The sequence below is a fragment of the Orycteropus afer genome, unplaced genomic scaffold, assembly GCF_000298275.1.
Source record: "Orycteropus afer afer isolate SDZICR_OR568_19922 unplaced genomic scaffold, OryAfe1.0 scaffold00323, whole genome shotgun sequence".
Taxonomy (NCBI): domain Eukaryota; kingdom Metazoa; phylum Chordata; class Mammalia; order Tubulidentata; family Orycteropodidae; genus Orycteropus; species Orycteropus afer.
The window spans coordinates 4,001,142-4,014,202 of NW_006921910.1; the positions used below are offsets into that span (position 1 = coordinate 4,001,142).

The 13,061-nt window shown below is 36.8% G+C and overlaps 1 protein-coding gene across 1 annotated transcript in view; it reads right to left on the minus strand.

Annotated features, from left to right (window-relative positions):
* The window catches only part of SFMBT1 (Scm like with four mbt domains 1), a 69,303-nt gene that overhangs the window by 43,533 nt on the left and 12,709 nt on the right, over window positions 1–13,061 (minus strand). The window contains 1 exon segment of the mRNA XM_007952078.2: window positions 6,779–7,019. Coding sequence (XP_007950269.2) covers window positions 6,779–7,019 — 241 coding nt within the window.

Genomic DNA, 13,061 nt, shown 5'->3' on the forward strand with positions numbered 1-13,061 from the left:
TTGATGTTCCCTGCATCATTCAATGTTTTGCCCTTAGAATCTTTCAATATTGCAACTTGAGGCTTACATTTTTTCCTCAATTCTTTCAGCTTGAGAAATGCCAAGAGTGTTCTTCCCTTTTGGTTTTCAACTCCATATCTGCAACATTTCATTATAGTAATTAGCTTTGTCCTCTCAAGCTGCTCTTTGAAATCTTCGGTTCAATTCTTTTATCTTGTCATTTCCTCCATTTGCTTTAGCTACTCTCCGCTGAAGGGCAAGTTTCATCCATTCTGGTCTTCTCTTCTTTTGTTGTCTTTTTAGTGACTTCTTGCTTTCTTCATGGATGATGCTCTTGATGTCACCCCACAATTCTGGTTTCTGGTCAATGGTGTTCAATTTATCAAATTTATTCTTAGATGGTCTCTAAATTCAGGAGGGGTATATTCTAGATCATATTTTGGCTCTCTTTAGCCTTGTTTTAATTGTCTTTAACTTCAAGTTGAACTTGCGTATGAGCAGTTGATTGTTCCACAATCAGCTCTTGGCCTGGTTTTGGCTGACGATATTGAGCTTTTCCACTGTTTCTTGCCAGAGATGTACTCAATCTGATTCCTGTGTTTTCTATCTGGTGAAGTCCACGTACAGCCTCTGTTTGTGTTGTTGAAAAAAGGTGTTTGCAATGAACAAGTTGTTGGTCTTGCAAAATTCTACCATGCGAGTTCCAGCATTATTTCTGTCACCAAGGCCAAATTTCCCAACTACCAGTGATTCTTCGTTTCCAACTTTTGCATTCCAGTCACCAGTGATAATTTACACATCCTGATTGCATGTTCGGTCAATTTCAGACTGCAAAAGTTGATAAAAATCTTTAATATCCTCATCTTTGGCTTTGGTGGTTGGTGCATAAATTTGAATAATAGTCGTATTAACAGGTCCTTCCTTGTAGGCATGTGGATATTATCCTATCACTGACAGCATTCTACTTCAGGACAGATCTTGAAACATCCTTTGTGATGATGAATGCCACATCATTCCTCTTTAAATTGTCATTCCCGGAATAGTAGATCATATGGTTGTCTGATTCAAAATGGCCAAAACCAGTCAATTTCAGCTCACTAATGCCTAGGGTATCAAACTTTATGTGTTCCATTTCATTTCTGACAACTTCCAATTTTCCTAGATTCATACTTTGTACATTCCATGTTCCAATTATTAATGGATTCTTCTCAATTTGAGTGCTGCCACGTCAGCAAATGGAGGTCTCAAAAGCTTTACCTTATCCATATGAATAAGGCTGATTTTACTCTGTTAATGCAGCTCTTTCCCAGTCTTACTTTGAGAGCTGCCTAAGCTAAATGACTCATCTTCCTCCTCTGTATTGGACAAAGTTTCTGGACTGTTCATAAAGTTGCGCCGTAATGTATCAGACAGTGTTTCTCTGCTATTCATAAGGTTTTCCGTGGCCAATTCTTTGAGAAGTGGATGGTCTCCTCCTTCTTCCTAGTCTGTCTCAGTCTGCAAGCCAGGCTAGTACCTGTGCACCAGGTACACCCCATTGGGTTTAAAACACCAGTGGCACAGCCTCAAGACTCATAGTAACACGTCACCACAGTAGGAGAAACCGACATACAAGTTTGTCTCCCTTAGCTACTGGATACCCCGCTAACCACCCTTACCTGGATCCCTGAGGCTACCTCCTCCATCTGTTCTAATCCCCTTTGCCTTTTCTGTCCTCTCCCTGTTTCCTGCCTCGCTGCTTGTGGTGGGTGGCCTGGGTTCCCTCTCCTCACCTGGGTCCCTGCGGTTGACTCCTTGATCTGTTCCAGTCCTCTTTGCCTTTTCTGTCCTCTCCCTGCTTCCTGCCTCGCTGCTTGTGGGGGGTGGCCTGGGTTTCCTCTCCTTACCTGGGTCCCTGAAGCTGACTCCTAGTATTCTTTTTCTATTTGCATTTGTCTATGTATTTATGTCTACCTTTCTATTTTCACCTTTTCAGAATTTCTTTGTTGAGTTTATCCCCTATATACAGCACAAAAGTAGATTTTGCTTTGTAATTTTTTTTTACTTTTAATAGGAGAATAAACCTATTAACATTTATTAATATTATCTATATGTCCTCAGTTCTGTCATATTATAATATTTATATGTTGTTGTTGCTGTTACGTGCCGTCAAGCCAGACCTGACTCATAGCAACCCCTCCTTGGGTTTCCAAGGCAGTATCACTACGGAAGTAGATTGCCCAACCTTCCTTCTGAGGAGTGGCTGGCGGGTTTGAACTGCCACCTTCTAGTTAGCAGTCAAGTGCCTTAGGCACTATGCTATCAGAGCTCCCTAAATTTATACAGTCTTTCACTATTCTATTCCATTCACACATTTTCTCTTTTTAAATCTATCTTTTGACATTTAGAAAGGTTTATGTTTTTGTTCTACTGGTTGTCTTTATACTAATACCTTTATATAAACTTTTTAGCCATCTCTATTTTGGGACTATTTTCTATTTCTTTTTTCTATATGTAATAATGAAAACTGCTATAGCACCTTTTTTTTTCCTTCTCCTTTAGCATCTCATTTTAGATAGTATCTTTTTTACTCCCCATGAACACTTAAAATGCAACTAGTTAAATTACACCAAAATTAACCTCCATTTTAAAAAGGAAGTAAATGAGCTTATAATCCTATTTATAGGCTCTCCCTATTGTTGTTCCCTATTTGTTATAGTTATGCTGTATCTACATTGTCAGAGCATATGGTCAATATATGCTATACCAAAACCAGGTGCCAATGACTGAACTTCAACTCATGGTGATGACCATGTGTGGCAGAGTAGCACTGTGCTCCATAGGGTTTCCAGTGGCTCATTTTGTGGAAGTAGATAACTAGGCTTTTCTTCAAGCTGCCTCTAGGTGGACTTGAACCTCTACTGCCCTTTAGGTGTCAGCTGAGCACATTAACCATTTACACTACCCAGGGATTATCAATATATACTATATTGTCTCCCTTATAACCATCATTTAATCATTTAACTTAAGCTGTACATATGCATGTAATATTTCACTACCAGTTCTTACATTAAAGTTTTCATTCCTTTTGGCTTTCTGAAATTTATTCTCTAGTAGAGAGAAATACTGTTTAATGAAAACAGTATTCCTTGAGTCCTTATATGTTTATTATAATTTGTATATGGTCTTTATATCCAAAGTTCAGTTTGGCTAGATAGAAAACCTTTGGCTCTTATTTTCTTTCACTGAATTTCTTAAATATGTTCCCCAGACAACACACACTGTCTTCTGTTATAAAGCACTGCTTTTCTTGTTTTCCTTTCCTTACAGGAAACTTGGTCTTTTTACCTAAATGACCAACAAATTATTTTTTGTCTTAAAATTCAATAGTTTTATTAGAATATATTGATGTACCAGTTCTCATTTTATTTTCTCAGGTATGGTTGACCTTTTCAATATGCATTTCAAGTCCTCTTTTATTTCAGCAAAGTTGTCTCAAAAGATAGTTTATAGTATTTTAGTCTGTTTCTGTCCTTCTTCAGGGACTTTTATTTTATAAATGTTATCATTTTGCCTATCTATATCATTTTTCTCAAATCCTTTTTATCTCCACATTTGTTTTTTAAAAGTTTTCCTTTTTTATCTTCACTTATCTTCAGCTATTACCCATGATGTTGATGTGTTCTTGTGTTCATTTTAACTTTTTATTTCTATTTTTTTATCCCTAATTCTTGCCTAAGCTTTCCCTTTTCTCCACTTATCTCGTTTTTTAATTTTCTAACTTTTATTTATATGTTTTTAAACTATTTTTATCCCTGCTACTAATTTATTTTAGCTTGTTTTGAAATAAATTTTACCTGATACAGATATTCATCTCTTTTTTTGGTCATGTTTCCCTGGAAGAGCACTATTCTCTCCTTTTTCTTTTTTCTCTTATAGATAGCCTGGTATGGGATTCAACTGTAATCCTTTCTTTTGTTCATGTTTAAATGAGATGAATTTTCCTATACTCTTAGGATGAGAAAGGAACTATGGTGACGCAATGGTTAAGCATCTGGCTGTTAACCAAAAGGTCATCAGTTCGAACCCACCAGATGCTCTGTAGGAGAAAGATGCGGCACTCTGCTTTTGTAAAGATTTATAGCCTTGGAAACTCTATGGGGCAGTTCATATGAGACATTATGAATCCAAATCGACTCAGTGGCAGCGGATGGGCTTAGGATGAGATGGTGAGCCAGGCAGTTTCATATCTATAGTGCTTCCCCTTATATTGTTTTTCATGAAGCGCTGAAAAAATACATATGGTCTGTTAGGAATTCACAGACACTTCAGCACCCTGATATCCAGATCTTCATTTTTAAATACATTCTCCACTAAAATTACCACTATTTCTTCAGAAAATGGCCGATTTCAAGGCTGAGGCAGGGAATAGGCTTCTTGAGCCAGAAAGTAAGAAACTGCTCAAAGAATGATGAGTACATGCCAAAAGGACTTAACAGATGGCTTTAAGGGGTACACACTGACCAAATCCAGAACCATTTCAGCATCAAAATTAGTAATTATAGTGCTGAATAAAGTAATTAATGAATCCACACTGATACGATGGACAGAGAGACATAAATGACGGAAAAGGGAAAGCTCTTTCTATACTAGAAAGATAATTAAGAAATGCAGAAGGCATTAGGAAAACATCTTTTGGTATCTAGTAGAGTAACAGGAATAATTATTTTTCATAGAAATTACCAACTGGTGCTAAAAATAGTGGGTGAAAAGTTGGAGAAGTAATGGAATATTTACATAGCCTTAAAGTATCTTCCCAGGAGCTCTAGTAAGCATAGTGCCTAAGGCACTTGACTGTTAATCAGAAGGCTGGCTGTTCAAACTCACCAGCCACTCTTCGGAAGAAAGGTTGGGCAATCTACTTCCATAGTGATACTGCCTCGGAAACCCAAAGAGGGGTCACCATGAGTCGGGGCTGACTTGACAGCACATAACAACAACAGAGTATCTTCCCACAAGATACTAATTAATCTAAAAGGGAAAAAGAATAATTTTACAGTGGAAAAACGGGGCATATACTATCTTAGTCTAATGATGAAAAACAGTGTCACCAGTAACAGGACAAATCAAAACACATGCCTCCTGATACAACGCTCTAGGACACAGCACCATGATACATTATATAAGCTGACGCTAAGAAAACATCGTCATTGTTGCCAGTTGCAGTCAAGTTGAATCCGACTCATGGCAACCCTATGTGTGCAGGGTAGAAGTGCTCCACAAGGTTTTCAAGGCTGTGACCTTTTAGAAGCAGATTGCCAAGCCTGTCTTCCAACGAGCTTCTAGGTGGGTTTCAACTGCCAACCCTTCAGCCAGTAGTCAAGTGCCTACCTTCTGTGCCATCCAGGGACTCCTCATGAAAATATTAGATGAACCCAAATTATGGTACATTCTACAAAATAACTGGTCATACAATTCAAAATATCAAGAGCAAGCAAGAAAGAAAAAGGTTAAGAATTAAAGAGACATGACAACCAAATGCAATGTGTGATTCTGAACTGGATCATAGACTAGCAAAATATATAGGACATAATGTATTCTTCAAAAATATCAAAGTCATGAAAGACAAAGTAAGTCTGAGGGACTGTTGCAGATTAATGGAAATTTGGAAACTTAATGCAACACATGATCCCAGATTTTCCTTTAGTATAAAAATGTACTAGGGCAACTGGTAAAAATGGAATTAAGTCTGTAGATTAAACATTACTATTATATCAAAGTTAACTGCTAGATTTTTATATTGTACTATGCTTATGAACGTCCTTGTTTTTAGGAATATACTGAGGTATTTATGAATAAAAGGACAGTACCTATATACAACAGACTCAAATGTTTTAAAGAAAATGTATGCATGTGTACAGAGAAAGAGGAAGAGAAAGCAAATATAGTGAAATGTTAACATCTGGGAATGATGAAACTGTCTCTAGGAATGTTCTATACTATTCTTGCAATTCCTGTATATCTGAAATTATGTTAAAATAAGAAGTTGAAAGAAAAACATACAGGGTCTGGGATTTTTATAAATCATAAGTCTCTATTCCCTTTCATTTGATTCTTCCTTCTTTTGTCCTTACTGCCTCTATCCTGCTTAATTTGGATTCTACTCCCAATAGGCTCTTTCCCAGAAGAGAGCTTCAGTTAGTTCACTGTTAAGAGTTCAGAGGGCCCAGAGTGCTTCATGGTGAAATAAGGAAGAACATTAAAAACAGAAACAGAATAAACAGTAAAGCTATCTGGCCTCATATGCTTAAAGACAACCAGCCCTTTAGGTCTCAAATTCAAAGAGCCTAACAGTCTTACAGGATGGTAAGGCAAATGACACTCCCTATAATAAACCTGGGGGAGCTCTGGTAGCATAGTGGCTAAGACACTTGCCTGCTAACCAGACGGCTGGCGGTTCAAACCCACCATCCACTCCTCGGAAGGAAGGTTGGGCAATCCTACTTCCATAGTGATATTGCCTCGGAAACCCAAGGAGGGGTCGCTATGAGTCGGGTTTGACTCGACGGCACATAACAACAACAACAACATAATAAACCTGAGGCTTTACAGAGTCCAGAAAAACAACTTTAACAAATAGGGAAAGGTACATTATTTCTTTATAAATATTTTCATTCAAAATTTCAACATAAAAAGTTGAATAAACCTATATACTTGGGAGACTGACATTTTCCTACAGCCGAAATTTTCCTACAGCCATTATCACCATTATGTCTTTGATAGGGAAGTATTTTATGACCTTCTGGGGCTTCAAGGGTCTTCTTATTCTGCTCACACCACCCAATGGGGTAGAGGTCAGTCTTCCTGATATCACACCAGAAGTCTGCTTTCCGGTCCTCCCCATAGCCATCATAGCGGAGAAGGAGCAACTGCTCACAAGTGGTAATGATGGTGGCAACCCAGTAGGTTTCAGGATCTGCCTTCACAGCCACCTCCAGTTTCATCCCAGGAGCAAATCCATTCTGCAGTCGTGTGTCCACCTGAACAGGGAAATATTATTAACCATCAAATCAATATCTTAAATATTTCTTTGGCCAACATTCTATTTTTAAGACAACAATTCTAAAGCATTAAATGCAGTAAAATCTTCTCAAGGGAAACATGAAAAATTCATTTCTAACTCACAGGAGTGATTCAAATAAAACAGAGGAATAACAATGCTCTGTTCTATCTGGCATTGAAAGAAAAGGAATTTTGATAGAGCTCAATACTTTCACCAAAGCAGATTACAGAAAATGTTTTCTATCAAGCATATAAATCACTAAATGTTTACCACTTTAACAGCCTTCAACGCATTAAGTTTTCAAGAGTGATTTCTAGACCATTCAAAAGAAATTTATGAAACTGAAAAAGAGAAAGGGAAAAAATAAGCTGTAAAGATAGTAAATTAGTATAACATGTACCATAAGTAGGAGCTATACCTCACAGTTTGCTGAAAGCAGTCTGTGTATACACCTGCTATCCTTAAATAATAATTAGTAATGTTCCCTTTCTCTCTCAAAAGTATCCCAATTTAGGTGATATACAGTCATAAAGGCAATTCTGGAACTATTTTTTTGTGTACAGTAAATTTCAGTAAGTAAATATAGTGTGGATAATAAGGGCTAGGTTTGACTGTCAGAAATAAGTTGAAAACAAGGAAAGGGGAAGATTAGGAAGAAACTTGTGGTACTGGCTTGGAAACAGAGGTACTACAATGAACTCAAAATGACAGGTTAACTGATCGATAAATACATAAATAGACAGACATATACATATATACATATAAATACAGATAAAAGTACGAACATACATCAATGTATGTGTATTAAATACACATATAATAACTCGCTGCCATCGAATCGATTCTGACTCATAGCAACCCTCCAGGACAGAGTAGAACTGCCCCATAGAATTTCCAAGATTGTAAACCCGACAACCGCCACATCTTCCTCCTGTGAAGTGATCGGTAGGTTCAAACTGCTGACCTTTTGGTTAGTAGCCAAGCACTTGGCAAATTTAGTGTCTTAATTTCTTTGTTTTTGAATTGTATTTTTTGGTGAAACTTTAAACAGCAAATTAGGTTCTCATTTAACAATTCCTATATGTATTGTTCAGTGACATTGGTTACATTTTTCACAATATGTCAGCATTCTCATTATTTTCATTCTGGTTATTCTATTTTCACTAATCTAGCTTCTCTCCCCCTCCCCCCTTTTTAACTACTCGTCTTTGGTTTATGGTAAATACTGACCATTTGGTCTCATACTGATGATTATTTGAAGATGCACAGTACTCACAGGTGATATCATTTCTTTATAAGCCAAGTTATTATTTAGCTGCAAAGTGACCTCCAGGAGTAGGTTCAGTTCCAAATTTAAAATAGTGTGAAGGAAATACTACCTTCTAAAATAAAAAAAAGGTAAGGGTCCACAGAGCTATGATTAATGCCAATGCCTGGCCTGGGAAAATACAATATGAGCCCTGGAATATCTTGTAATGCTCAAGAAATGGTGGAGGCATGTTTAAAGGACACAGGAACGAACTTGAAGGAGCTCCCAATGGCAATATGTGGGACAATCTCAGCAACAGTAATGGGTTATAAACCATAGTAATACTTGAATTCATACTTCAAAAGTGACAAGGTAATGAAAGAAGACTGAGGAACTGTCACACACTGGAAGAAACTATAGAGACATGACAAGTGAATGCAATATAGTAATCAATAATTTTCCTTTATATATTGAGATTATCATGTGATTTTGCTCCTTTATTCTGCTACTGCGGTGAATTACACTGGTTGATTTTCAAATGTTAAAGTACCTTGCATTCCTGCATAACCAACTTGTTACTGATATATTATCCTTTTCAAATACAGCTACATTTGGTTTGCTATTAGTTGATATATGCACTATTTTGCATCTACATGAGTGACACCTATCTGTAATATTCCTTTCTTATAATATTATATTTTGGTATCAAGGTTATGCTCATTTCAAAATAAGCTGGAGGCTTGCTCTCTTTTTCTAACTTTTGAAAGAATCTGTGTAGGACTGGAATTTTTCTTCTTTAAATATTTGGAAAATTTTACCAGTGATGTTATTTGAGCCTGTAGTTTTTTCAGTAGGAAGCTTGCTAATTACAGATTCAATTTCTTGAATATTTATAACACTTTTCTATTTCTTCCAGTATCAATTTTATTACATTGTTTCTCAGAATGTGTTGATTTCATCTAAAGTTTCATATTTAGAAGCATAAAATTTTCAGATTTTTTTTCCCACAGAATCTTTTTAATATATGCAGACTTTGCAGTGATTTGACATTTTTCATTTCTGATACTGTTATTTCTGCCTTCCTCTATTTTTCAATCAGTGTTGCCAAGGTGTTATCAATTAGTGTTTTAAAATAATCAACTTCTGGCTTTGTTACATGTGTTTTATATTTCATTAATTTCTCATCTTCATAATTTCTTTCTATTTTGGTTATTAACGTACTTAAATGAGTAAAAATGCATTGATATTTCAGCTTCTCTTCCTTTTGAATCTAAGTATGCAAGGCTATAGGTTTCTCATTAACCATAGCTGTAGATGAATGAGTATGACGTGTAGTATCTGAATAATTCAGTTCAAAATATTTTTAAACGTCCATTGTGAGCTCTTCTTTGAACCACAGTTATTTAAAAGTTATTTTAAAATTTCTCAGCAAATGGAGATTTTCCACTTACCTAATGTTCTGGTACCTAGTACCGCTCTGACAAGAAATATACCACAAATGGGACAGCCTTAACAAACAGGAGTTTATTCTTACAATTTGGAGGCTTAAGTCCAAGTTCAAAGTGCCAAGCTCTAGGGGCTGGGTGAAAGCCCCTCAACCTTGGGGTCCAGCTCTGCCTCCTGCTCCCGGCCCACTGGCGCTAAAGGCTTTTCTTCACTCAGACAGCTGCTGGCTGCTGAGGCTGAGAAGCCCCAAAGTTGACAAGTCAAAAGGCACAGTCCCCATGTTACCAAACCAAACGGCAGGCCATTAACATAAGTCCACTCTAAGTCCCAAGGTCGGCAGAACATAGCAGGCTGGTGAGCAACAACACAGCTACATGGAAGGTCCAAGCATGCCATAAGCTAGAGACTATTCTCAAAGCTTCTCCTTATATACAGAAAGCAGACCACATACCCAAAGACAGCTACTCAGCTGCTCCCAGTAGATTCCACCATGGAGTTGATTACCAATCTCATCATGGGGAATACTACATCCAGCTGCCCAGTCACTCAACCAGGCCTAGCCAAGTTGACATACAAACATAACCATCACACCTAAACTGTTACTTTCAATACTTTAAAAATGATCAAGAGTTGTAGTATGGCCCAGCAAAAACAAAATGTTAAAAAAGAACACAGATTCTACAGTTGTTGGGTAATATGTTCCATATAAACCCATCAGGTCAAGTTTGTATATCTTGTTCAAATTTTCTATATTCTTACTTATTTTGTCTGATTATTCTATCACTTACTGCAGGAAAAATATGCTACAATATTCTACCATGATAGAGTATTTATTTATTTATTTTTGTAATTCTGTCCATTTTTTGCTTTATGTATTTTGAGGCTATGTTATTAGGTATATACAAATTTACAAGTCTTTCTGGTGAATTTTTTTTTCCTAAATCACTGTGAAGCACTATGGAAAACATTTTTTTTTAATAGAACCTGACAGTAAATAATTTAGGCTATGTGGGCCATTTGTTCTTTATTGCAATTACCTCATTCTGCTGTTCCAGCACAAATGCAGCCAAAAAATGTTATCTAAATGAATGACTGTGGCTGTGCTCCAGAAAACCTCCACTCACAAAAATAGGCAGTGTGCCAAATTTGGTGGCAGGCCAACATCTGCTAACCTTTATCTATAGTAGTATTTTTTTGTCTTCACACTACTTTGTTAGTATTATTGCAGCAACACCAGCTTTATTTTGGATTGTATGTACCAAGTATGTCTTTTCAACTCTGTCTTTTAAAAGTTTTAACTAACTGTCACTGAATCTATGCCAACTCACAGCAACCCTGTAGACAGAGCAGAGTTGCCCTACAGGGTTACCAAGACTGTAATCTTTACAAAAGCTCACTGCCACATTTTTTTCCCCATATACAATGGCTGGTGGGTTCAAACCACTGACATTTTGGTTAGCAGTCAAGTCCTTAAGCACCACTGCACCACAAGAGCTCTTTCCTCAAAGTTTTAGTAGTCTTTATTTTAAAGGTATGTCTTGTAAGCAGCACATTGTTGGATTTTGTGGTGTTTTATCTAGTCTGATGATGTGTGCTTTTAAATTGGAGGATTTAGGTGGCATAGTGCCTATGGCATCTGACTGCTAAGCAGAAGGCTGGCGGTTCAAACCCACCAGCCACACCTCAGAAGGAAAGCTGGGCAATCTACTTCCATAGTGATACCACCTAGGAAACCCCAGGAGGGGTTGCTATGAGTCGGATCTGACTTGACAGCAGTGGGCTGAGTTTAGTACATTCATTCTTAATTAACAGAATATTTTGGGGAGGATTTACTATTTTATTTTTGCACTCATGTATTTAATTTTTTAATAAATAATCTATTTATTCTTGAGTGAACTCTGACAGTTTGTATCTTTCAAAGAATTTGTCCCTTTTACCTAAGTTGTCAAGTTTATAAGCAAAGAGTTGTTTGTAATATTCCCTTACTATCCTTTTGATGTCTACAGAGTCTGTAGTGATGTTCCCTCTTAGATCCCTGATAAATGTAATATTTGGCTTCTCTCTTTTTCTCTTGGTAGTCTGCATGACGTTTGTCAATTTATTGATCTTATCACATACCAATTTTGTTTTCATTGATATTCTCTACTGTTTTTCTGTTCTCAATTACATGGACATTCACTTTTATCTTTTTATTGCCTTCCTTCTGCTTGATTTGGGTTTAAAAAACTTGCTCTTCTTTTTCTTTTTTTTAATGCATTTTATTGAAATACAATTTATGTACGTGAAATACAGAAAATTATAGTGACATGCGTCAATGCATTTTTTTTTTTTTTTTTGCAGTGTTCCCTCCCTTCCCCTCCCACCCTTGGCAACCACCAAAAAAGTTTCCTTTCATATATAAATATTTCCTTGACCCTCCACAACAACAAACTAATACTGTATTTGTCCTTCTGTGATTGACTTATTTCACTCAACATAATGTCCTCCAAATTCATACACATTATGTGGTGTTTTGCAGACTGTACATTATTCTTTAGTGCTGCAGAGCATTCCAGTATGTGTATGTACCATAGTTTGGTCATCCACTCTTCCACTGATGGACACATAGGTGGTTTCCATCTTTTTGCTATTGTAAATAGTGCTGTGATGAACATGAGCATGCATGCATGTATCTGTTCCCATCCTGGCTCTCACATCTCTAGGATATTTACCTAGTAATAGAATTGTTAGGTCAAATGGTATCTCCAATTCCAACTTTCTAAGGAATCACCATATTTCTTTCCACAGTGGTTGTGTCACTTCACAGTCCCACCAGCAGTGTATGAGAGTCCCAATCTCTTCACATCCCCACCAGCATTTGTCATTTTCTGTCTCATTGAACCTAGTCATCAGTGCTGGGGTGAGACAGTATATCTCATTGTTGTTGTGATTTACATGTCTCTGATGGCCAATGATTGTGAATATCTTTTCATGTATTAGCTGGCCACTTGAATATCCTCCTTGGTGAAGTATCTATTCATGTCTTCTGCTCATTTTTCAATTGGACTGTTAATTCCTTTGGTGTTGAGGCGTTGGAGTTTTCCATCAGTCTTAGAGATAAGTCCCTTGCCAAGTATGTAATTATCAGCAAATATGAATTTGTTACTGTCATTTTTGTCATGTGCTTTTTCACTGTGTCGATTTCTTTGTTCCATATTATTTTCTATGCTGAGCTCGTTTTGTTTATGAATCATGTTATCACTTCCTTCACTGCTATTGTTTTAGTATTTGCTGAATATTTATGCTGGTCCTCTTTTTCATTTTGATGTGAAGGTTTATCATTTT